The 26,610-nt window shown below is 42.1% G+C and overlaps 1 protein-coding gene across 1 annotated transcript in view; it reads left to right on the plus strand.

The window, feature by feature from the left end:
• Positions 1 to 26,392, plus strand: part of PPM1H (protein phosphatase, Mg2+/Mn2+ dependent 1H) — a 115,350-nt gene extending 88,958 nt beyond the window's left edge. The window contains exons 8-10 of the mRNA XM_025198777.1: positions 7,184 to 7,335; positions 20,682 to 20,978; positions 26,059 to 26,392. Of these exons, the coding sequence (XP_025054562.1) occupies positions 7,184 to 7,335; positions 20,682 to 20,841 (312 nt within the window). The 3' untranslated portion in view covers positions 20,842 to 20,978; positions 26,059 to 26,392. The remainder of the gene's footprint in view (positions 1 to 7,183; positions 7,336 to 20,681; positions 20,979 to 26,058) is intronic.
• Positions 26,393 to 26,610: the final 218 nt, after the last annotated feature.

Here is a 26,610-nt window from a genome sequence, read left to right on the forward strand (position 1 = left end):
CCCCCCCCCCTTTAAAAATGAGAAAAAATATAAAGGGGTACATGAACTGAAACATTGAGGCAGAAGGGGTACACTTGTTAAAAAAGGTTGAAAACCCCTGGTTTAGGGCTTCTGCTGGTCATCTGCAGTGCGGAAAGACTATTTTTCTTTTCCCCTCATTGGCTTTATTCACTGTTTACTGTAGGTATGGGTGGTGTTGTGTGCATATTTGCATATGTATGTGCACCATCCTCTGAAGAACTAGATAGTGGCTACTTAGCTATTCAGTTGTAGAGGCACACATTTGATAGCAAAATTTGGCTTTTGTTTATAATTAAGACAGCTGGCCACCCATCAGACTGAGTATCCAAGATATAGAGAAGGCAACCATATTCTCATAAAGCCTATGTGAAGATCTTCCTGAAGACTTCGTAGATATGCAGAACAAAACTGCAGGACATTGTGATTCAAATCAGTGTTTAAGAGAGAGCGTTAGGAACTATGGCATTTAAAGGAACAAATAGGCCACATACTTAGAGAAGCACAATTTGATTAAAGAAAGTCAAGGTGGTTTCAGAATACACCTCACCAACTTGGGATTCTTTTAAAGCTTTGAACTGCCAGGGAATAAAAGAAAAATGCAGTAGATGGTCTTACAGAGTGCTTGGAATTTGCAGAAAGCTTTTGAGAAAATGTTCTGCATCACAGGTTAATATGAAAGAGACAGAGCCATGAAATAAATGGAAAGTTGGCAGAGTATACTGGAAATTGGCTAAAGGGCAGGAAACAAAGGGTAGCAGTAAAAAGCTAAAAGGAGATTAATTGGTGAGTGCTGCAGGGAACAGTGTTGGACCTCTTTTTATTATTTACATATAAATTACTTGGAGGAGGGTATTGAAGGAGATTTCCTTGTTTACCAGTGAAACTGCTTTGGATACCATTACACACACAAAAAAAGGAACAATACAATTAAGAAAGGATTTAATTTATTGAAGTAGCTGTGCTGGTCTATAGTTCATGGAGCTGAATATAGAGTATTGCCCCTGTTGGCTGTGTGGTATGGTTTTTATTGGGGCAGGCTTCTTCAGGAACCTCTCGGGTGGCTGCAGCAGCCAGTCAGTTTGCTGTGAACTGTTGTTAAGCCAGAGGGGTTCATGTTGGCAAGTTTGAGCACTTCACAGTTCTGCTGCGGTTCTTTCACAGATGACTATGGGCTTTTGTAAGTGAGTAGATCCTATTATAACGTAAACACAAAACTGTCCTTTTTTATCCTGGATCCAGAGTATTTCTTGGCACACTGAGTCCACAGGGAGCACCAGTACTAGAAGAAACTACTCATTAAAGAGTTCTATTGTATAACAGGCTGCAAAACCCCTAGCCAGAGAGGAGGTGTACTTCAGATTTAGCACAGAGCTGCTGCTGCTAAATCTCAACAGATACCCAAGAGCTTCAGTCTTGGTGTTATTCAGTTTGTTTCACCCACCCCGATGAACATTCATGCAAATTGTTTGCTGGCTTTACTTTTAGATTTAAAGTTACAGCACAGATCAGGAAAGAGAGACCATCAGGTAAAGTCCAATTGATGGACTTAATAGATGGTTATTGTAGAAGAATGGTTGATTGATTGCCTAAGTGCAGGGAGGAAGCTGGGAGCTCCTAGGGAGTGAAAGGAAGCAAGGTGATGTGTGACGTATTTTGGAGGGGACCAAGTGGTTTGCCTGAGGCATTGAGAGAAGACTGGGATTCTCATGGGTGCTCTTAATAAGGGTAGTTGTAGAAGAGGGCAGATGACTGGCAAGAGAATATATACAGCTTGTGAAATTATTGGGGAAGAAGAAATTGGGACAGTTGAGGGCAGCAGTAGGGTTGATGGGAACTCCATGTAAGAGCATGAGAAAGTCATCAAACTTCTGGGGAGCTGCTAGGTAAAGGAGAAACATGGTTGAAAAAGTGATGTAGGTTGAGGAAACAACCACCTAGACAGGCTTTGTGTGCAGTGTGAATGGCAGCATGAGCCACAAGAGAGTCTGGATTGTGGAAATGGCTTTTGTTCAGGCTGTGTGATGGCCTTGCCAACCACTCAGCTATGTTCATAGATTCATAGATTGTAGACTTGGAAAGGACCCCGAAGGATCACCGTGTCCGACCCCCAAGGCAGGAAACAGGACCAAGGTCAGATGACCCCAGCCAGGCGCCTATCTAGCCTCCTCTTGAAGACCTCCAAGATTCTGGCCACCCTTACTGTGAAAAATTTCTTCCTAATATCTAACCTGAATCTATTCTCCACTAGTTTGTATCTGTTATTCCTAGTTACTCCTAAGGGTGCCCTGGTAAATAGTGCATCTCCAATTCTCTGTTGTCCTCCCTTGATAAACTTACAGGCTGCTACAAGGTCTCGCCTCAGACATCTCTTGTGAAGGCTGAAGAGATCCAGGTCCCTTAACCTCTCCTCATAGGGTTTTGCACAGAGGCCACTAATCATACGAGTGTCCATTTTCTGGACCCTCTCCAGATTCTCCGCATCCCTCTTGAAGCGCGGCGCCCAAAACTGGACACAGTACTCCAACTGCGGCCTGACCAATGCCGCATAGAGGGGGAGCGTCACCTCCCTTGATCTGTTGCTCATGCATCTGTTAATGCACAATAAGGTGCGATTGGCTTTATTGATGGCTTCATTACACTGCTGGCTCATGTTCATTTTGGAGTCAACTATGACTCCAAGATCCCTTTCAGCTGCTGAGCTGCAGAGGAGGTCATCCCCCAACCTGTAGGTGTGCTGGGGATTCCTCCTCCCTAGGTGGAGTACCTTGCATTTGTCTTTGTTGAATTGCATCCTGTTTCATTCTGCCCATTGATCCAACCTGTCCAGATCAGCCTGTATCCGCTCCCTGCCCTCCGGTGTGTTAACTTGCCCCATAACTTGGTGTCATCTGCAAACTTGGAGAGGGTGCTCTCCACACCCTCATCCAAATCGTTGATGAAGATATTAAATAACACTGGTCCAAGGACCGAACCCTGCGGGCCCCCACTGCCCCCCTCCCTCCTGGCTGAGAATGACCCGTCCACCACCACTCTCTGGGTGCGGTCCCTAAGCCAGTTGGTCACCCACCTGACTGTGTTAGTGTCCACTCCACAGCCTGCTAGCTTCCTTATGAGAATAGGATGCGAAACTGTATTGAAGGCCTTCTTAAAGTCCAGGTAGATGATATCTGCCTCAGCTCCTGTGTCAAGGCAGTGTGTGACCTTGTTGTAAAAGGCTATAAATTTTGTCAGGCAGGATCTACCTGTGACAAACCCATGCTGGTTTCCTTTCAGCATCATTTCCCCTGCTGGGCCTTCACAAATGCACTCTTCAATGATTTTTTTCCCCAAGGATAGAGGTAAGACTGACTGGCCTAAAGTTACCCGGCTCACCCTTCTCCCCTTCTTAAAAATGGGCACCACATTGGCCCTTTTCCGTCCTCAGGGATAGATACTGTACATGTTATCTGTACAGTATCCATTTGCACACAAGCGGTGTGGCCGTAACATAGATTTCATAGACATTAGGAGTGGGAAGGGACCTCCCGAGATCAAGTCCAGCCCCTCTGCCATGGGCAGAAAGTCAACTGGGATCAAATGTTTCCATCAAGATAAACATCCAAATACCTTTTGAATGAGTCCAGAGCAGGGGGGAGTCTGTTCCAGACGCTGGACACTCGAACAGTAAAGAAGTTTTTCCTTATGATCGGTCTAAATCAGCTTTCCATGAGTTTGTGGCAGTTAGACATTGTTATCCTTTGCGGGGCCCTGGTAAACAACTTTTGTCCCAGATCCTGATGTACCTCCCTTATATACTTATAGGCTGCTACCAAGTCCCCCCTGAGCCTTCTCTTCTCCACACTGAAGAGTCCCATGTCCCTTAGCCTCTCCTCATAAGGCTTGCTCTCTTGGCCTTTGATCATACAGGTGGCTCTCCTCTGGATTCTCTTGTACTTATCCACATCCCTCCTGAAGTGGGGGACCCAGAACTGGATGCAGTACTTCAGCTGTGGCCTCATTAAGGCTGAGTATAGCAGGAGGATAATGTCCCTGGTTTTGTTTGAGATGCATTGGTGGATGCATGCCAGAGTTTGATTTGCTTTGCTGGCCACAGCATTGCATTGCTGGCTCACGTTCATCTTGTGGTCAATCAAGACCCCAAGTCTCTTTTGGTTGTGGTGCTAGCAAGCGTAGCACTGATGAACCTGTAAGTATGATGCTGGTTTTTTCTCCCAAGGTGGAGCACCCTGCGCTTCTCTACATTGAATGCCACTGGGATTTGGTCTGCCCACCTTGTGAGCATGTCCAGCTCAGCCTGTATCCCCAGCCTGTCTTCCAGTGTGGCCACCTTCCCCCATAGTTTAGTGTTGTCTGCAAACTTTGCCAGTCTGCATCTGATGCCCGAATCCAGACCATTAATGAAGATGTAGAAGAGTACTGGCCCAAGTACCGAGCCCTGTGGCACTCTACTGGTAACTCTGTGCTGCATAGATTTGTTCCCATCAACTAGTACCTTTTGGGTCCGACCCCGGAGCCAGTTCCCCAGCCATTGGACCGTGAGATGGTCAAGGCTGCAGTTCCCCTGCATAACTGTGAGGACATCATGGGAAACCAAACCAAAGGCTTTCTTGAAATCCAGATATATAGGATCAACCTTATCTCCCTTGTCCAGAAAATGCATCGCCTGGCCATAGAAGGAGATGAAGTTGGTCAGGCAAGACCTTCCAGTAATAAAACCATGTTGGCTGGCATTCAGAGGGTTGCCTTCTGTTAACCTGTTGCTGATGGATCCCTTGATTTTTCTTTAAGCTCTTTCCCGGGATGGATGATAGACTGATTACAGACTGATAGGCCTGTAATTCCCTGGCGCTTCATTTAAACTTCATTGCTAGTTAATTTCCTGAATCATGGTGAGTGTAAGGTCAGCCAGTGGAGGATGGCTTGGAAGTTTGAGACAAATGACCTGTAAGTTGGAGATAAGCAGTTTTCAGCCATATAAAATGCACAGAATGTCTTTTTTTTTTTTTAAATTAAAATACCTTCCCATCATTGTACTGAAATCTACATTGCTGTATATTTTTCATCCTTTCATGTGCTAGATCAGTTGCAGTTTTGATAGGATTGTGCTCTGGTGGAGAACACAAGTGTAGGCTCCAGTTCTGTTCTCAGTGAAGCCAGGAGTTTTGCTATCAACTCTAGTAGGAATACAGTCGAACCTATCCTGTCTTTTCCCAGTGCTACCAAAAAGGCATGTGTTGATTAATTTGAACTTTCTTTGCATAGGTGAGGGAGAGAGGGCAGAGATGTATTTAAAAAACAAGTGTGCTTATTTAGACATTTTTAATTTTTATTCTGAATGATTTGTTGCTGAATGGATAGTAGTTTATTGTTATCTTCTCAGTAGCTTATTTTACTATGTGCGTCAGTGTTGCTGATGTCCAGGGGATCTGACCAAAATGTGCCTTTGTATGCCAGCTGCCAATTTGATCAAAACACTGATGAACTGAACCAGTGGCTTTGAGATGAAAGCATGAGCTGTTATACCTAGAGCAAAAAAGCTAAGCATCCATAACCGGAGGGAGGGGACCTGTATTACTAGTAGACATAAATCATATGCTAAAGAGAGATAAGTAATTTGGCTTTGTCTTTAGCTGATTCTCTCCAAAGCCCTATTTTGGACACACCTTAAATAATGGAGGAAAGGTGGTATTTTACAAACGACTGTCTTTCTTTTGAGTGAAAAGCAAAATGGTGAGGATTAGCACTGCGATCTAGATGATTGTTTCTCCTATATTGGTTGCAGTCCCATAAAATCGTAATTACATTAAAAGGTCCGAGCAGTTTATGTGCATTTCCTGCTCCATATCCCTTGAGAGGAGAGCATGCTGGGAGAGAGTAAAACAACTTTGTCGTCTAGCTGTGCCAAGTACATGTCCCAGCAAATTTGCAGAGTACTGCTGCGGTTACTGAAGCACAAGGATGAAGCAGGATGTGTGACCAGGTGCACTCTTTCAAGATTTTAATACAGATCATCATTTCCTCTCGTCTTCCTTGCCAAGGCGGTCACGCTTCTTTCTCATTACAGTCATTGCTGGGGTAATTAAAGTGCTCTGCGAGGGGTTCAGGCGGACTCCAAGTTTTAGTTTGGGAATTCAAGCAGCAGGCAGTTTGACAGTTGGAATGCAGCACTGGCTGGAAGACGACTTGCATCCAACAAGACTCATTTCAGAAACTTATGGGCTGACTCAGTTAACCCCTTCAATCCCACCTTTTAGACAGGTCAGGCAAGGAGGTGGTACTGGAAGCTTTTTTAAAGGCAGATGTCACAGGCTTCAAGAGCAAGGTTTTGGTGATATCTTTTAGTGGATGAACCATATATTTGGAGTGGTGTTATGCAAGCTTTTCAGCACAAGATACCCTTCCTCAAGCCTGAGGAAGAAGGGGCCTTCCTGGCTACAATATTCAAACCCTAGTACAGACTCAAGGGTCAAGGCTGCAGTCACACTGCCAGACTAACTAACAAAGTCAATGGGCATTTTATGGAAATAGCTTAACCCTATGGCTTGTTTTTACATGGTTCTGCAAACTGGCCCCACTCCAACAAAGCACATAAAATATGCTTAGTTTTTAGTGAGCATCTAAATAGTCCCCTGCTCTTCAACAGGACTACTCACATGCTCAGATTAAAGCACTGCTTTTGGATTGTGGCTGTAGGAAAAACTTTATACTCATACTTTATTCTGCTGGACAAGCACTGCAGAATGTGTGTGGTGTATTTGGCATATTTAATTGGATCAGGGCAAACCGATAAAAGAGCTTACAATGCAAAGCCTATCCATAGACAGAGCTGGGGGAGGAGAAGCTTTGATTGCTTTGATCCTTACTAACAACATAACACAGTGATTGTGGCCTCAGCTCAGGAATGTTTAAGTCCATCCAGGTCCAGGTCAACACTTAAGAATTTGCCAAGTGCTCTACTGAAGTAGGGAATGCTTTCCTGAATCGGGACCCAACAGAGCTCCATCAAGGTGACCTAGTGTGAATGGAGCCTAGCTGCTTCATGTGAGATTTATTTTAATGCCCTTTCCTAGTCTACTAAATCAAGACCACCATCAGCAGGTTTTCATGCATTGAGTTTTTCTTCCTTAATGGAAGTGAATGTCTCCCTGTTTTTTGATTTTAGGTGAAAGTCTATGACCTTCAGCAGTATGAGCATGGACCAGATGATGTGTTGATCTTGGCTACTGATGGACTCTGGGATGTATTATTAAATGAAGAAGTGGCAGAAGCTGTCACCAATTTTCTACCTAACTGTGACCCTGATGGCCCCCACAGGTTTGTGCTTTTATATGACATTTAAAGTTCATATCTAGCAGCAAGAGTTATTTTTTTGTGTGATTTTAATTTTTTTACAGGGAAATATGAAGTAAAAGACCCCTTTCTTATGAGTTCTGGATACTTATCCAAGTTACAAAATACTGGTTTCTAACTTGGACACAGACTGTCAAAGCAGAACATATTAAATATATTTTGAAAATCAGGATAGCTGATATAACAGTAACACATTGGGGAAACTGTCAGAGGGTCTACAGTGTCTTTCTGCATGCTTTTCTCTATTCACTCTACCAATGAGACTTTTTAATACAGAGCATATTGTCTCCAAGGGGTCATGGTTTTCCACTTTCTCTTCTGGATAATCACTTCTGTTTAGAATAACTTTCTCTGAATGAACTTGTCAGCAGTAGTGCCACAGCACCAGCTTCCACAGGAAGAGGTTTTGTTGTAAAGGGTGCTGGGGAGAGAGATTTTGTCCTTTCCTTCCCTAGACATCCTGAACATCACCTCTGTAACGCAGCCATCTGGCACAAAACCAGTGAGGTGGTACCTGTTGTTTTAATATGGGTCTTCTATTCCCATTGATCCACAGACTGTGCCAATAAGTAAGATGATTCCTTCATCACTTAATGGACCATATTATGTTAATACTGAACTTAAGTAGCACTTAACTAACACCTGTGATCAGAAGGACAAGTTGGGCAAAAACAAGGGGTAAAAAGCCCTTGTAACCTGTTCCACTAATAGCAGTCTTAATAACTCTTTCTGCCTTATTTCTCTTCATAGTTTTGGAGAGTGTTTCTTTCCAAAACAGCAGCAGTCTAGTGATACAAAGGCTCCCAGTATAGTGTGATCTTCCTTGATCAAGTAAGTCAGTCTATCTCAGTGCATTGTTTGGTCTGATATTTTAATTCACAACAAAAAGTAAGAAAGACCTTCCATGAAGACATCACCTTGTAGAGAGAAGTAACTTCAGTCTTCAAAGATAATGCATTTAGAATGGAAAATGCTCTTGTTCTGAATTGAGGCCCAGTTACTTTCTCTGATTGGTCACCCCTCTTTCCTGAGTTTGGGTTGCATTTACATTTGGATACAGCAGGGCAAAGAGCTTTTTAATCCTTTTCTCTTTCAAGTTTGTGTAAGGGAGAGAGGCGATTACCCAGCCTCAGAAACAAAATCTGGATTATTTCAGTACCCAAATGAAAACATGCAGCAGTGTATGAGGAATTCATAGAGCTCTCATTACATCAGTCTGGAGATTGCAAATGAGGAAGGGAAAAGGAGCAAATTTGAAAATGCTTGGTGCATTAATGTTTGAGTGGCCATTTTTATAGGCTTATCTCTGTTCTACATGAGGAAAATAAGGTAAATAATAGTGGGTAAAGGCAATCTGACAGCCACTTGGGTTTTAAAGTGACAGCCATTCTGAAGTAAACTGTAAGCAGTATTTTCTTACACTGACACTTACAAACATGGAATATAAAATAGCATTTCAGTGGAAGTGCTAGATTGTGAGGTGAGTGGATGATTAGCATGAAGCTGCAGCTGTAACATTTTGACCTTCACAATCTCCTCTCAGAGAGATGTGGTATAAATGAGTACCTGGGCCTCTTGACCTCGTCATGGCTTGTTAGTCTTTCTGCCCTTTTGAAACTTTTCAGTAAAATAAATTCAGGTCTTATAGGAGGGTCCAGAGTTATGGCATTCTGGAGGCTGCTGGAGAATAGAAGAGGAGCAGCAGTATCTACACACTGTATACATGCACGCATGGTTTATTAAAATAAATGCCCATATATGTGAGAGCAAGTTAGGTATATCCATCCCCACTTTCCTCTAGCCTGTTTGCAATGAGGTACACATGGACCAACCCAAACACTTCAGAAGGCTTTGCTATCACAAAGGTGATGGGTTGTCTATTCTATTAAAAAAAAAAAAAGTAATAGTAGAGGTGTTCTCCCTGGATCTCCAAAACTTAATATACCTGCCCTCTATGCAAATTTTTTCACCCTGCTGTTGCACCCTCTCATCCTTCAGCTTATCCCCAGCGTACTTCCTTTCCCTGCCTTAAAGTTGATTCTGATAGGAGCATCCCGTGGTCGCCCTCCTTCTCTCAACTGCCTCGTATTCTTTAGTAGTACCTGTATCTGAGCAAAGAGTGCCGACCTCCTTACCATACCACCAGGAAAGAACTGGAAAGCAATGAGAGGCAGCAGCCAGCCATTTGGACACCCAAACCCTCATCTTTGAAAAGACTGAAAAGAAGGAATGCTGCAGGGATGAACTGCACGTAGTCTAAAACCATGTACTGACTGGTTTTTTTAGAAACACACACACTGAATATTAGAGGCTCACAGCTTCTAGTTCAACTGCATAGAATCAACTTTTACTAATGACCTTTGGTAGAAAATTAGAGGCTACAGGTATTAATGAATGCTATATCTAGGAAGTAGGTGGGGGACCTTAGCAGATACCCACACCTATTGGAAATGGTGTTGTCAGCAAATGTTAAAGTAGCTGGATTGCAAATCTAGTTTAAAAAAAAAAAGACCAAAAAAAAAAAAAAAAATCCAAAACAAAACCCGAAAGCAAGTCATCTGTTGATGGGAAGATGGTGATTATTTGAGTCTGAAATGATGAGCAGGTAGTGGGTAGAGCTAATCATCCTCCTTCCTAGAGAATTTTCATGAAAGTTTCCTCCCTATTCAAGGGCTTGAAGCAAGTCCTTTTCAACGACTTCTATGAGCAACAGTTTTTCAAGATTGTTGATTTCCTGTTTTGGTATTGCTGATTTTATATTTAAAATCTTTCTCAGCCCAAAACTAATATGAAACTTCCTGAAAACCTTTAATGTGTTGATGAACTACTTTTAAGTGCTGAGGAGGTAGAAGAAAGAGCAGGAGGGAGACACTTAGTGTTAGATTTTAGTAGATTCTAGATGGGGTGTGTGTCTCGTGTGTATGTGCATGTGTATGTGGGCACAGAAGCTGAAACAATGGGACCTGCTTTATGTTGAGTCTGCCTCATAATGCAAATAGTAACAAAGTGCCTGCATATGTAGTGTATAGCCATTGAAACAGGTCTGCTATTTCATGTATTCAGAAGTTGTTATTAAGAACTTAACACATTTCTTGTAATAAGAATGAAGATTCTTTGTTAAATGCCACCATTGATTTTAGCTAAGACAATTGCAAAACGACAAGAAAGGTTATAGACCTTAAAAGGGAAAGTAGATAATCTAAGTTTGATTTGGATTTATTTTCTGCTGGTTTAATTTAGTTGACATTAATGGGATTACTCCTGTGTTACATGAATAGAAGGGCACATCAGAATCTGGTCCTCTGTCTCTCTAAGATGTAGAGCAAACACATTTATCAGTGTTTGACCTGATGAATGGACATTGAATTGAAAGTTAATTTGTTCTTTTAAGTAATTTTGTGCCAGATCATTTAGAGACTTATAAATAGTAGTGGCAAGACATTTCTCCTGCCAGTTTGCGAGAGGTAATTAGAACAGCCTCTCGTACAGTTCACAATGATATTTATGAAAATTATCTCGTAGAATTGCTCTTGCTGCTTGGTTATAAAAATATTTAAAGGGTTTAAAGTATTGTGTGAAATATTTTACATAATTACTTCACAGTAGTCCAAATGAGGTATAACTAATGAATTTACAATTATATAGCTGCCCTGACCGCGAGACTGCCCTCTTTTTCACAACAGGCAGTTAAGGAGAGATCTTATTTGCAAAACGTACATTTAAAAATAATGTTGTGCAGCAAAATTCTGGTTTGGTTGATGAGTTTAATAGCACAGCTCATGGTAAAACAATTCATTTGAATTTAAAATTACTAGGAATGTAGGAAGTATGGCAGACCCATCAGATGTACTGTGGGGCATTTGCATTGTCCTTTGATACCAGCCACATTACAGTAGTTACGAGACTCCATCTTGGATCATTCTATGGTTGTTTAACCCAATAATCTGTCTTGATTAAGATTTAAAAATAAATGCTGTAGAATAAGGCTGCTAACTTCTAAGGGGCTGGTGATCACATGCCCACAGGCTGCACCAGAGCAAGCCAGGGGCCCCTCATCAGATGGCCTTCCCCATCCCAACCGCTGCACTGCAAACCCATGAGGGCATCCCACTGCAGCATCACATTCCCAGGTGGGTGCCTCCTCCCACAGCTTCACTATGTTCTCACGCAACTCTGGGCTCACCCTGAGTTCCCTGAGCCATGCAGTGCCCTGGGGTGGGGATGCGAGCAGGAGCTAGAGGAGGGAGGGGAAGCTTGGAGAATGGCTGCTGTTGCAGCTGGAGCGATGTGGGGAGCAGTGGGCAGGCAGGAGCCGCAGCCCTTTCACTTGTCCCTTGTGAGCTTCATGCAGCCCACAGGCTACCAGTTGAATGCCCCAGCTTTAGCAGAAAAATCAAGCAACTCTGGAGTAGATGTTTATGTACTTTTCATGGGAATATTTTCTGCCTAGAGGGTAAAGTTTGCTTTTTTGTCTTGAAACTAGAGAGCTTATATTCCTCCCAAAAGCCTGGAGATTCTTTTTTTTTTTTATTGCAGCTCTTGTTTTGTTACTCATTAAATGCACAGCTCTTTCTGGAATCCTAAAAATGGGCTCAAGCTGGTAAAAATCAGATCTGTATTCTCAGAATTATAGGGTGGTTCAGATCCAGGCTTTTTATTTACCCCATTACAGAATGGATATCAGAGCCCCTCCCTTTCTGCATGTCAAGGGCTGTAGGTATTCTTCTTTGTAAAAAGTGTTGTCAGAGCATTGTGGGAAAAATATGGCAGACTCATAAAATATTGTGGCCATTCTGCATTTTCTTGTGTACCTGCCATGTCACAGTCGTCACTTGGAATTTCTTCAAAGCCCTATGGCTGAATCTGAACTTACTAAGGGCCTCATTTTTATTTAAATGATCCATTAGAGCACAGTTTCTTCATCTGTATACCATTTGTAATATCCAGCTTTTGAGTTCCAGCAGAGATGTCTTCCTTTATGTAAATACAGAAACCTACAGATTCTCTGTCTTTTGTGACTTGTCATAGCTATATTTTAAGTGGGTAGCGGAAAAGCCCTCATGTGGAAGAGGGGAAAGGAATGCAACAGAGGGTAGTGCACAAGATTTTAGTATGATTGCTTACCAAGGCTTATGCTGTACGTGTCACAAACAAAATGTGATTCCTGTTCCACTATTAAAATATAACGTAGCAAGACAATGAGAAGAGGGAGCACAAGAATAGTGTTAATCAGATGGTGGTATCTCAGCAAGGCTTGGAAAATGGCTTGATGGAATAAGGAAGCTGAGTGTTTAATATCAGACATTAAATGGATGACCTATCTGTAGGGACCTACTCAATTCTTGATTTTGTGGAAATCGCAGAATCAGGCATTGTCCATGAAATCAGGCAACGTCCATGAAATCCATAGGGGGAAAAAAAAACAACTTACTAAAATAAAATGTTTCCTAGTGGGAGCCAGCAGTTCTTGTGGCTGCTGCAGCCCAAACACGCAACCCATTGGTGGAGGGGGATGCCAGTACAAAGGGGAGCTGCAAAGATGGCTGTAGAACCCACTCCTTACTGCTGATCAGTGGAGCTGTATGTAAGGACAGCCCTCTCAGCCAATCAGCAATGAGAGGTGAGGCCACTGGGGCCCCTTGACTAGAGGAATGGGGGGGAATGGGGGCTCACAGTGATAAGCCTGCAAAAATGGTAGCCAGCCCTGTGATCTGCCCACAAAATCAGCCATCTGCTTCCTTGACTTGGGTAGGTCCCTACCTAGCTGGCAATACTTCCTTGTAGGTATCCTGGCAGCAATGGACTTTAAAGTTAAACTTGAATAGCAAGCAGGTGCTGGCCTTGCAGATCACTTCAGGAAGAGTATACCATGTACAACAAAACATGTGAGAGAGTGTATTTTGCCCAACAGCCTTGAACTTAGCTGTTACAATGGCTTCCTGATCTAGCGTAGGCATTGTGGCTCTGTCCTCAGATTTATACTTCAGGTCTCTTTTCATTTTGTTAGAGATTTTGGGTGGTACTTTAGCTTCCCTAAGTTTAGGAGGATAGCAAGCCATGCCATCTGCAAAAAACGTTTCACCCACATTGCAGGGTAGGGCCCCTGCAAGACACAAATGGTAATCTGGTGGCCACGCCAGATGAGAGAGCTGATATTTTTAACAGTTTCTTTGCCTCTGTTTTACTGAACAGGGACCGGGATATCCCACCTACCAGAGGTAGGGACAATCTTGGGGATAGCTCTATCAAGCCTCCAGTCAGTGCAGATGTAGTTAGGGATCTTCTGGAAGGGCTAGACATTTTTAAATCTGCAGGTCCAGATGCCCTCCACTCAAGGGTGTTGAGGGAGCTGGCAGGGGTCATCGCGGAGCCTTTGGCCCAGCTGTATGAGCACTCGTGGTCATCTGGCCAGGTGCCGGGGGATTAGAAACTGGCTGATGTGGTCCCAATTTTTAAGAAGGGGAGGAAGGAGAACCCAAGTAATTATAGGCCTGTAAGCCTCACCTTGGTGCTCGGCAAGCTCTTGGAGAGGATCATCAAGGAGCATATCTGTGGGGGGCCAGCAGGGGGGATCATGCTCAGGGGAAATCAGCATGGCTTCACCAAAAGCAGGTCCTGCCAGACCAACCTGATTGCCTTTTACAACCAAGTAACTAAATCCTTGGATGATGGTGTCACTATGGACATAGTCTTTCTAGACTTTAAGAAGGCCTTTGACACTGTCTCTCACCCCATCCTCATCAATAAATTAAGTGACTGCGGCACTGATGCTTGCACAGATGGGTAAAAGATTGGCTGATGGGGCGCACCCAGAGAGTAGTGGTGGACGGGTTGTACTCAACCTGGTGAGATGTGAGCAGTGGGGTACCCCAGGGCTCGGTCCTTGGGCCCGCCCTGTTTAACATCTTCATCAGCGACTTGGACGAGGGGATGGAAAGCACGCTGTCCAAGTTTGCTGATGACACTAAGATGTGGGGCGAGGTGGACACACTTGATGGGAGAGAGAGGCTGCAATGGAGTCATTATTGACTCCAAGATGAACATGAGCCGCCAATGCCAGACCGCAGCCAGCAAGGCCAGCCATACCTTGTCATGCATCCAAAGGTGCATCTCAAGCCGGTCCAGAGAGGTGATACTCCCCCTCTATGCGACTTTGGTCAGGCCGCAGTTGGAGTAGTGTCCAGTACTGGGCGCCGCACTTCAAAAGGGATGTAGCCAGCCTGGAGAGGGTTCAGAGGAGGGCCACCTGCTTGGTGAGAGGGCAGCAGGACAGGCCCTATGAGGAGAGACTGAAGGACCTGAACCTGTTCAGCCTCAGCAAGAGGAGGCTGAGGGGGGACCTGGTGGCTGCCTACAAGCTCATCAGGGGAGATCAACAGCAAATAGGCAGAGCTCTTTTCTCCCCAGCACCACCTGGGGTGATGAGGAACAACGGTCATAAGCTGATGGAGAATAGGTTTAGGTTAGAGATCAGAAGGCAATATTTTACAGTTAGGGTGGCCAAAATCTGGAACCAACTTCCCAGGGAAGTGGTCCTCACCCCTACCTTGGGCAAATTCAAGAGGAGGTTGGATGATCACCTGTCTGGGGTCTTGTGAACGCAGCATTCATTCCTGCCTGTGGCAGGGGGTCAGGCTAGATGATCTGTTCAGGTCCCTCCTGATCCTAGCTACTATGATACACAGCAGCCATTTGTCTCCACAGTACTTCACAAATCATACTGAAAACCTCTGCAGGAGGAAGAGAGATTTTCAAAACACCACAAAATGATATTCCTTGGGAGACTCTTCATTAGGAGGAAGCAGATGCTTTGGAAGTACTTCAGCAATCTTTACTACTGTCTTGACAGTTGAATCCTAAGTTCACAGCATTAGTAAATAAAGCATTCTGTAATGGACGGCTGTTACTACTGATCTCCAAATACAAGAAACTCGCCCCATCTCTTCTGAAGCCAGGCTGAACAACAGTGTTGTAATTCAACCCTACATTGGGGGAGGAATATGTTACTTCTCTCCTGACTTTGCCTCTTCTGATTCCTTAGGCTCATTACGCTGCTTTGCTTGTGTGTTTCATACACAGTGTGTGAGAATTTCTGCCTTAGTAAAAGGCTTTTAACCTTGTTCTTTCAGAACAATTTATGTAGGAAAGCCCTTTTAGCTTTTATGTGGTAGCTTAAAAGCAACACTGATCTTTTCCTTCTCTAATTTAAATGTGGGGAGCCCTCTTAAATGAAAAAGGTGATCAGTAAACTTCCCTTTCCCTGGGTTATTGGTATCTTCTCTTAATTTCTGACAGAGGTTGAAAAATCCTTGAAAATATATTCTTACCAAAAATGTTGTCTGCATGTTTATACATAAAATATCTTCCCTGCCAGCTCTCTTCTTTTGTCATATGAAGTATTTATGTTCATTAACTTTGAATCTAATTTTGGTGTCTGGAAGCACTAAGGGAGTACAAGTTCTTTTTTTATTATTTTTTCCTTAGGAACAAAAACATGAAATTTCATATTGTATTAGGGCAATAGGGTCAGTGCTTCTTGTTATAGCCCCTTCCAGTTCCTCAAGGTTTTTGCTATTGAACAGACCTTGGCATCTGCAGTGTGTATATGTATGTCAAAGAGAGTTCATGCTTATTTCATTGGCTTTTGACTGGTGTAAAATGACCCGCAGGCCCTTCTCTTATCACTAAGTGTAAATCTCTTGTCAAAACTAGTGAGGTCTGGAAAACTCATACTAGTTTTTCACCGGCATTGCAGAAATAGAGTTCTCTGCTTTGAATCCATTATTGAACCCTGCTTACATTAAGATTTTTAGCTTCCATTTACCGTGTAGTGAAGTCATTACATTTTTTTGAAAAACAATTTTTTCTAATGCTAACTCCATGGGTAGTGTCAGCATTTCCTTGGGGGCCAAGTCCCTCAAAAAAGTTAAAATTAAATATAATAATCATAGAAAACTAGGGTTGGAAGGGACCTCAAGGAGTCGTCTAGTCCAACCCCCTGCTCCAAGCAGGACCATCCCCAAATAGATCATCCCACCCAAGGCTTTGTCTAGCCAGGTCTTAAACTCCAAGGGTGGAGAATCCAGCACCTCTCGGGTAACCTGTTCCAGTGCTTTACTACCCTCCTAGTGAGAGAGTTCTTCCTAATATCTAACCTAAACTTCCCTTGCTACAACTTGAGACCTTTGCTCCTTTTTCTGTCATCTGCCACCACTGAAACAGTCTAGCTCCGTCCTCTTTGGAACCACCCTTCAGGTAGTTGAAGGCGGCTATTAAATCCCCTCTTGGTCTTTTCTTCTCTTCTCTAGGCTAAAGAAGCCCTGTTCCCTTAACCTGTCCTTTTAAGTCATGTCCCCCAGCCTCCTCACTATTTTTGTTGCCCTCTGCTGGACTCTCCAATTTCTCCACATCCTTTCTATAGTGGGGGGCCCAAAACTGGACACATTACTCCAGATGTGGCATCACCAATGCTGAATACCAGTGCAAAGCTAACTGCACTTTATCATGCATCAGCAGATGCATGACAAACAGAACCAAGGAGGTGATACTTCCCCTCTATCGGGTGCTGGTCAGACTGCAGTTGGAGTACTGCGTCCAGTTTTGGGCGCCACACTTCAAGAGGGATGTGGATAACCTGGGGAGGGTCCAGAGAAGGGCCATTCATATGGTTAAGGGCTTGCAGGCCAAGCCCTACGAGGAGAGACTAGGGTACCTGGACCTCTTCAGCCTCTGCAAGAGAAGGTTGAGAGGCGACCTTCTGGCTGCCTATAAATTCATCATGGGGGCGCAGAAGGGAATTGGTGAGGCTCTACTCACCAAGGTGCCCCCGGGGGTTACAAGAAATAATGGCCATAAGCTAGCAGAGAGCAGATTTAGACTGGACATTAGGAGGAACTTCTTCACAGAGTGGCCAAGGTCTGGAACAGGCTCCCAAGGGAGGTGGTGCTCTCCCCTACCCTGGGGGTCTTCAAGAGGAGGTTAGATAGGCATCTAGCTGGGGTCATCTAAACCCAGCACTTTCCTGCCTATGCAGGGGGTTGGACTCGATGATCTGTTGAGGTCCCTTCCGACCCTAACATCTACGAATAGAGTGGAATAATCACTTCCCTTGATCTGCTGCCAACACACCTACCAATGTAGCCCAGTATGCTGTTAGTCTTCTTGGAAATAAGAGCACACTGCTGGCTCATATTCAGTTTATTGTCCACTGTAACCCCCAGGTCCTTTTTCAATGTTTTATTTCTTTTGGTTTTTCAGATTTAAACTTCTTTATTAACAATTGGTTAATTATTCTGATTATTTTAAGCCCAACTTTTTAACTATAAAGCAGTTGCCTTTTGCCTATTGATCTCATACCCCTCAATGCTGTTTATAATAAATGGAGGCATGTTATCCTTTTCCTTGGAGGGGTAGTGGGACAGATTTTGTTGGATCCGTTAGAATAGTTTGCTCGCTTGATTCCCTGGACTTCTTGTTCATTAGGAAGATGTCCATCCCTACTAGTGGGACTGCCTGACAGGTCTGTGGGACTTGCCCTCGGTTCTTTTTGGTACGTTGGACCCAGTGGCAGACTTGATTTTATTTTCTGGCACTGGTTATATTATACAGCCCCTAAACATAGGCAATGTATTAATGTTTTAAATGACAATGAATGAAAACAGGCTTAATATTGGCCTGCTCTTCCTGCAAGATTTTGATGTTAACATGGGAACCAGCCATGACAATAAGGCCTCCTCCAGATCTTATTTTTTGTAGTGCTGCAAAATTTTTTCCAGGTGTCAGGACCTTTTAAAGAGAGCACAGGAGGCCTGGCATGAGACCCAAGACTGGGGACCAGCTCAGGACCGAGTCTACCTGCAAGATGCCTGGAGGTGGCAATATCTGACTGGGGGAGGTTGTCCACTGGTCAGCCTGTCAACTCTATAGTTCTGTTCCAGTTGCCACCTGGTAGTTTGCAGTCTTTCTCTTGATGCAAGAGCTGACCAAGGGGTTTCTTCCTTCCAGTGAGCCCCTGCCACTGCTGTGACACCCCTGTTCCCATTGCTGTGGCAATAGAAGGCTGCTTATACTCCCCCACAAAAGCTTGCTGTGTGCTGCTGTCCTTCCATCCCTCTGTCTTAGAGTTAGCAGGGGAGAGTAGAGAAGTACTGTGGATTAGTAGAAGGTCTAAGTTATATGCCATACATTCAGTTTAGCTAGCAATATACACGTACCACAAGTTCCATGATCAGTGAATAACTTCTTTGCAGCAGGTTTGCCATTTTTGTCATGTGATAAATTTCTTGAATAGCTGGCATGTTACTATTTAGCATGCAAAACTCATGTGAACCTTGTGATATGATGAATGTAATGTTGCCGGGGCCTAATTCTCAACACTGGGAAAATTGACAAATGACAATGTACATTTCCAGTTTCTAAATTTGTGCACGGATGTAGTCTACTAGGTAATTTAACTAAGGTTACATAGGATATTATATAGGATACTGTAAAAAAAAAAACAAAAAAACAAAAAAACAAAACAAAAAACCCCCCAACCAACACAGTTAGGGATCTAGAAGGAATTGATGCTCCAAAGGAAGGTAAGCAGTTGAGAATCGGGAGGTAAGCTGCTTTCTCTTGGTAAGGAGCAAGTATTGCACTCTCTAGTTCTTGGATTATCATAATCAGTCCTGTCAGAATCACTGGCAAAATAAACTAACCTGTGCTGAATCAAAAGTTATCAATTTAGTGTTTTGGTTTTGTAATAATTTTTAAGTATTCTGAAAACATGTTTTAGTGTAAGAAACCTACCTGCAATATTGCATCATTTCACTTGTGATTATTGGACTAAACTGAGCAACTTTAGACAACTTCGCTATGGTTGTTCTGTCCTACCATCATGCAGGATATAAGTTAAGCAAGATGCAATGGCAGCTGTATATCACTTTATACTTCTTGGACTGAGAGCATCTCCCATTGAGTTTGGGGTTTTGGGGTGTGGAGGTGTTTTCTTTTGTTAAAGAAAGTTGACAGTAAATATCTGCAATTAATACAGTGCAGTTTGGCTCAGTGTATTTCTAGTTTATTTCATGGTTATATAACTTCATCAGATTGTTAGAAAACATTTACGACTCCCAGAGATCTGGGACTGTTCAGCCTGGGGAAGAGAAGACTGAGGGGGGACTTGGTGGCCATCTGTAAGTATGTAAGGGGTGAATATCAGGAGCTGGGAGAAAAACTTTTCACTAGGGCACCCCAGGGGAAGACAAGGAGCAAAGGCCATAAACTGTTAGAGGATGGTTTCACATAAGGAAGAACTTCTTTCCAGTAAGGGTGACCAGAATCTGCAACAGACTGCCCAAGGAAGTGGTGGAATCCCTAACCTTGGAAGTCTTCAAGAGGAGAGTCTTCAGGGGTGGACCTGAAGATCTGTTTAGGTCCCTTCCAACCCTAAGCACTATGATACTATGAGATTGGACAGACTCCTTGCTGAGATTATTTGATCTCAGCGGTATTCTTGCCTGGAGCAGGAGGGTTGGACTCGATCTTTCGAGGTCCCTTCCAGGCCTTAATTTCTATGATTTCTACGATAATAAAATAAGGACTCCATAGCTTGGTTTAGAATACTTTTCTCCGACTTCCTTTGTGAATTTCAAGAGACCACTTACTGTTTATCTGATTGTACATTCTCTTTGTATTTTTGTTAGTGTAAAAGTAAGCTTTATGGTTTAATAATATCGATACTATTTTTGGGTACACCAAAGAGCTGAACTGTCAGTATAATCTGTAAGTAGGATTTTCTTCTTGGTCTATCACTAACTTGTGGTTTACAATCTTTCATAGTTCGTAGTTTCATAGTTTACCCGTCTCTTAAATGTGAATGGTAATATTTAACCTATTTCAAAGAGGTTTTGTATCTGAAGGGGCAAGTTTTTCAAAAGTGACTAGTATTTTTGGGTGCTCCATTTAAGACTTCCTCCCTACTTTTCTGATGGAAGATGTTTGACACTTTCTGAAAATGAGACCATTTTAAAGTGTCAGGTTGGGCACTAAAATCACCACTTTTGAAAAAACTTGGTCTGACATACTGATATTTGCAAAGTGCTTGGCGAGCCTGAAATAAAAGATGTTACTGAAATACAAAATGAAATGTTTTATTAGCAGCCAACACTCCTATTTCAACTACTGATAGATGGTCACTAACAACTTGTCTTTTTATCTCACAAATGTAAAACTCGTAAATTGTGAAAACACAGTTCTTCAAAATGCTGGCATGGCAATCTTTTCACCTGTATTTCTGCTTTGTAAATTGCTTTCCTCCTTCCCCACAGATACACATTAGCTGCTCAGGATCTGGTGATGCGAGCCAGGGGAGTGCTGAAGGACAGAGGCTGGAGAATATCCAACGACAGACTGGGTTCAGGAGATGACATTTCCGTCTTTGTCATTCCTTTAATACATGGAAACAAACAGTCATTGAACAAACAGTAGCTCCAACAAGTGACAGGAAGGTGGTGGTCTTTTTAGGAAAATCATTTGAGAAGACGTGACAGTCAAAATGAGGACAGTTTTGATTGACAGTAATGTATTCTAAACTAATGCTGGAGGGGTATTTTTCTGCCCAATAGGTAGGGTTCTGCACATATACTATATATAATTAACGGTATCCCTTAAGATTACAGCTTCCCTATGGTTTTTGGTGCTTACTGGGAGTGGAATATAAATGCTGCTAGTTTGTTACAGATTTTGTTGTCACTCTGAGTGAGGACCCTGTCCTGCCCTGAATCAGGAATTAATCTTTTTCTGTTTACCATGTAGCTTGAAAAAGCCATTTTTCAGTAGTAAAAATAGAAATGGGTTGAAAGCTGGTGAGCTGTTCAACAACCCCACAAGCAATTAAAGCAGTGACTCTGGGACATGTTTCTTCAAAAAAAACAACAAAAAAAAATTTAATCTGGCCCTTGAAGTTGTTTGTTTTGAAGAGCTACTGTCATTTTGTGGTTCATGGAGAACCTCAAACACGCAAATAACTTGAATTTTAATTTTTCCCATTTGTACCCCTTTCAAATCAGTCTTGAGACTTCACTGTTCCTTATTTTCATGTGTTTTAGTGGGAAAAACAAGATAGTTCTTGTGACTCGGTCTCTCCTACTCTACTTAAGGTGGTCATCTGCAAAATTACTGTGACAAGCAGGTAGCAGGAGTTTTGTCAAGGCTTCCTTTTATGTGTAATCACAGTGTAACAAATCAAATAATCCTTACTTTATGTAGTGTTTCTCTGGAAGCCAGGGTTTCTTTGGGACCAGGGATTTTCATTCATTGAATGGCTCTGTCTGCTTTATTGTGCATCCTGTTGAAAGGATCACTGAACATATAGCTTTTGTATCAATTGATATTCAGTAAATGTCTCTCCTGAGTTTATTCTTACTCAGATTTCTAATTAAACTAGGTAGTGGTAGAGTTCTAGTAATCAGTCTAGAAGCATGGATAAAAATTTCAACAATCCTTTCATTTCTGTACATTTGTCTGCCTCATTATTCTTCATAAAAGTCCTTTACCTGTCCTCAAATGTCAGGATCCTGTGATCAGAACTTGACAACTCTCATATGTATCTTTTAATACTGAGTACTGTAGTGCAGGAGGCAGTATAATCATTATACTGGTTTCAAGACCTTGGCTTGTTGATCTTGTTTTACTCACTCAGAATAAACAAAAATGTATTGTGGGATATTATCCAAGTAGAAGCATCAGTCCCAATAGGTAGGCATTCTAGCTCCAGTCCAGTAGGAAAGCAATAGGAAGACAAATAGTGTTTCCAACCGTTGTTAGTTCTGTACACATTCAGCTCCTCGCTCAGTGGCAGGAATTTTGATTTTTTTTCTACAGAAGCTTCTAGTGCACAGATGGGTAGTCATGTATAGGAAGCCAAGCTCTGCAGGAGTTGCCCCCTAAACATGTTGGAGCTGCTCATCCTGATTTGTAAATAAAACAACTTCTTGGATAGCAAAAAGAAAGCTGAGTTGAGTTGACATAAACTTAGAGTGCTAAGTCAACATCTCACAAATGTTAAGCTCTTCCCAAAGGAAAAAGTGCAAGCTTTAACAAGAGGATGCTGTGTTCTTCCCTGAGGTGGTATTTGGATTTTATTCTGAATAATATTGGCCTGGAGCCTGCTAATCCAATTATTGCCTACATAAACAAAGTATAGTGTTTTCAGTAAAGTTTATCAAGTGTTTAGGCCAGTGGTTGACATGCCATCCTGACGATGGGCTCTGCAGTCTACTATGGTAGGCTTCAAAGCCTATTTCTATAGATCTGTACAGTATAAGTAGGTAGGACTAAACTGAAACAGGCCAGTGTTGAGTGGACAGTGGCTCAAACGTACAGCAAGCATTTGATCAGAGCCTAAAGTACGTCCCATAGATTGCACAGTGCTTGCATGTAATAAATCCAGAGCTGATGCATAAATGGATAGAATAGCTGATTATATGTCACACTTAATCTTGTTTTGCTGTTACCCCTTTTTTGTGCAATGCAAAACTGATGAAAAGATATCTGCAGATTTGAACTGTAGCTGAAGTCTAGAACATTCTCCACATAAGCTTTCAAATGTTTTACATTTTGAGCAACAGCTTCAATCTCTTGCTTTCATTCTCCCCCTTCTTGGCCTAATACATGTATAAACTATCATTCATACACTCTAATTGGAATTTATTCATTCATTTCCAATGTAAATATGTCATTGTGTATCATTTCAAATTGTAGAGGTAGAACTTGTGATGTTACTATGATTGTGTTAAACTACAGTGGAAAATGCACCTTCCCATTTAACAGACTTCTGAAGTAGTCTTAGCGGTGTTTGGCAGCAGCGGCAGATCATGTAAATGGAAAAGTAGCAAAATGACACTGTGCTCATTGCCATTTTCCTAGCATTGATATTACTTTATGAATTAGACTCCGCTTGTTTGCTTTTCATTCATACTACCATCACAAATCACCTCATCCCTTTCCAGCTGCTTTGTAGAGAATGCATTGGCTAGGAGGGTGTTTCCTTAATAGGCCAAAGGAACGGTGCTCCGAATGCTGAAACTGGAGCTTATATAACTGAGTACAGTTAACCCCTTGTTGTAATAAACTGTGAGGATATTCTAGCGTAATAAAGAGCTAGACATGTTACTGTGATAAATCTGAGGGTTTTATTTTCCTGTTATTTCAAAGCCTCTATACATGGGGAAATGCTTTCCCTACTGGTATCATTACATCTCTATACTACCTCTCTCATGCTGCTATAGTACCTTGGCTTTCACTTGCATCTGTTTTTGTTTTAAAGACTTTCTTACCACATGTATGCAACACTCCAAAGATACTCCAGTGTTTCTTGTACTGCCACTAATACTGCTTCCTTTTGTAGGGTTCATTAAGTATCACAACAGCAAACATTTGTGCTGGCAAGCAGGAAACTTTGGGACCTGTGTTTCCATAAAAAACATTTCCCAGCAAAATATCAGGACTTATGTATTACAAGGTTCTGTATCACAATGCTTAATTTAGGTACCCTGGTGCCTAGTGAAGTTCCCAATCCTGTTTAAAAATAAAGGGCTCAAGCTACCAAAAGGAATCAAGCACCTAGGTCTAACTATTGCTATAAGTGTCTTAGACCAGAAAGTATATATTTTAAACTATCCAGCTCAGCTGAAGGCACTTAACATCTCTAAGTACCTAATTCGTGGTCATTAAAGTTCTCTAGGTGCCTAAATTTCTGCTTCTGAGTAGAGTAGGATGCCCTTCCTCCACATTGCTGACCTTCAGGGCCTGATTGAGGTGTTTGCAGAGCACTTGTAACAATCTGTTTCACACACAAGGCTGGCAGAGGTGCTGCTACTGTCTTCTAGCCTAAAGGTTAGGGCATTCACCCAGCACATGGAAGACCTGGGTTCAGTTCTCTCTTCCGCTGCTATGGGAGCTTAAACCCATATCACCTGCCTCCATAATGAATGTTTTAACTGGCAGGCTATAGGGTATTCTGAGGCTTTCTCAGGTCTTCCTGTAAAGCTGTTTAACCTGCTGTGATAATTAAATATTCATTAGGCCACCGAGTAAACAGGAGTATGAACATGACTCTAAAGTACTAATATGAGGTTGTGGGAGAAAGGGACCTACTTTCCAGTTTGTTCCAGCAAATGTTTAAATTGTTAGCATAGGGGCAGAGTATAGGTGAGTGCCCTAACCATGCTCTTGCCTTGGCCAGCAAATCTTGGCATGGAATTGCTTCAGCGAAAAGAGCATCCTATCCCAAAATGCAACACAGCTTGGTGATTCATGTGTTGTAGCCAACTCGGTTATTGGATGAAATGTGGGGAATGGTAGTGTCTTCTCTGACTGGATACTGTGCAGAGTTAGATGAAGCAGGCTGCACAGCTAAGGTAAAGAAAGACTGTCTATTCCGTGAATCCTGACTGGGCTTAGGTAGGAGTGAGCACTTGAGTACCTAAGGTTCCAGACTGCACTGTGCTGCTCAGCATCCAAGTCCCAGGGAATTGAGTTGCTTATGGGGATGGACAAGGGTTCTCTTAAGTATCACTGAGGCCTAAATGCTGAGCTTAGGCACATAAAGCAAGGTTCATTATAACAGTAAACTCCAGTCACTACTGTTAGATCAGCCCAGATGCATGCATTCATGTTGGTAAGATAATCAGTATCTTTAATGCATAAATTGACTGTAAAGAAAATAGCAACTAAGTTAATTGATCATGCCAGACAATAATGTTGTTTTACTATGCCCTAGCTAAGGATAGATCAGCAGTGCTTACAAAATCAGTCACTTCATCAAACCATACAATAATATAAATTATACATGGAAAATACGTAATAGGCCATCTAGACTAGTGTTTCTGGCAATGTTGGGTTGCTTCTTAGAGCAATATTTTCTCCAAAATCGATTTCATAAACTAATATAGCTGTTTTTGAAACATTTTCTCTTGCTATACAGCCTAAAATGTCCTTGTCTTACCTGAAAGAAAAGCTCAGACATTTTATTGCAAGCATGTTTGAAATTTGCAAACATCTTGTTGCAGTAACCAATTCAATGACACTTCCTTAGTGACAATATTATCCTGTTGTCTGAGAGTGCTAGTTTTCAGTAGTCGCACACTGGAGGAGAGAAGTTGCTGAATAAAACAAATTAGAAGACAACCAAACTACCTACCTGAAGCAAAAGTGATTTTTAGGCTGCTGGATTAGCATGAAATTATTTACATGTTAAAATATAACCAGAGGTAAATATACTGCACTGTAGAAACTGTGCCTGTCTCCATGATGTTTTGAAGTACAAACACTTAATATCGGGACAGATCTTGGCTTTGAACTCTGTTTCTTGTATATTTGCTAGGTTTTAAAGGACACTACGCAATCCAACCAAATCTATTGCGTTTGTTCTTTCCTTTTGGCTTTTTTTGTACCAGTAACATCATGGTTTTTGTATCTAACATAAACCCCAGACCATGGGGTATTGCTGTTTGTTTCTACATTATAAGTGTGTAAATAGCATTTCTCCCTCTGTCTTAGATGAAAGTATAGTAATGTTGCTTCTTTGTAGACAATGACCAAACAATGCCGTAACTGTGCTGCTGTTTTCTACTTGTGATGTACTTGAAGGAGGTGCCCTTGTCAACCTCCATTTCCTTTTTTTTTTCTTTTGTTTTTCCATAGGTACTTTATTTTATTACATTTTTAAAAATAAATTTGGTAGCTGCTGCTTTCTTCTTTCCCTTGTTGGCCGAATAATCATACTTTGAAGAAGAATGTACAGTTGGCGAGGCTATGTTCTGAAGAAAGCAAGCTCCATTGAAAGATGATGATTTGGACCAATGTACTTAAGCTTTGTGACTGTGAAATGTTAAACTTTTTGTAACCTGAGAACAAGAAAATGTTTAGTAAAGGGATATATTTTGTGTTTTTTGAAACTTTTAAGTGCAATGAAAAAAGGAGGATGCTGAAGAAATGTATGTGCAAAGTTTTAAAATAAAATTTTAAATTATATAATCCCCCCTTATTCTGCCTGGCTTTCCCTTTTCTGGGAGACTACTTCAGTGATTCATTCTGAATTGATTGGTTAGTAATGGAGATTTTTAACATGTTGTGTCTTTCAAGAAAATGGGAAGATTCATTGCCATATAATCTTATGTCTTGATTGAATTTAGTGAGTTGTTCTGAGGTGCTGAAAGGCCATAGCCTGCCGTGAGACAATCTAGAAGTGTTCCT

Source organism: Alligator sinensis, unplaced genomic scaffold (genome assembly GCF_000455745.1).
Source record: "Alligator sinensis unplaced genomic scaffold, ASM45574v1 scaffold375_1, whole genome shotgun sequence".
NCBI lineage: Eukaryota > Metazoa > Chordata > Crocodylia > Alligatoridae > Alligator > Alligator sinensis.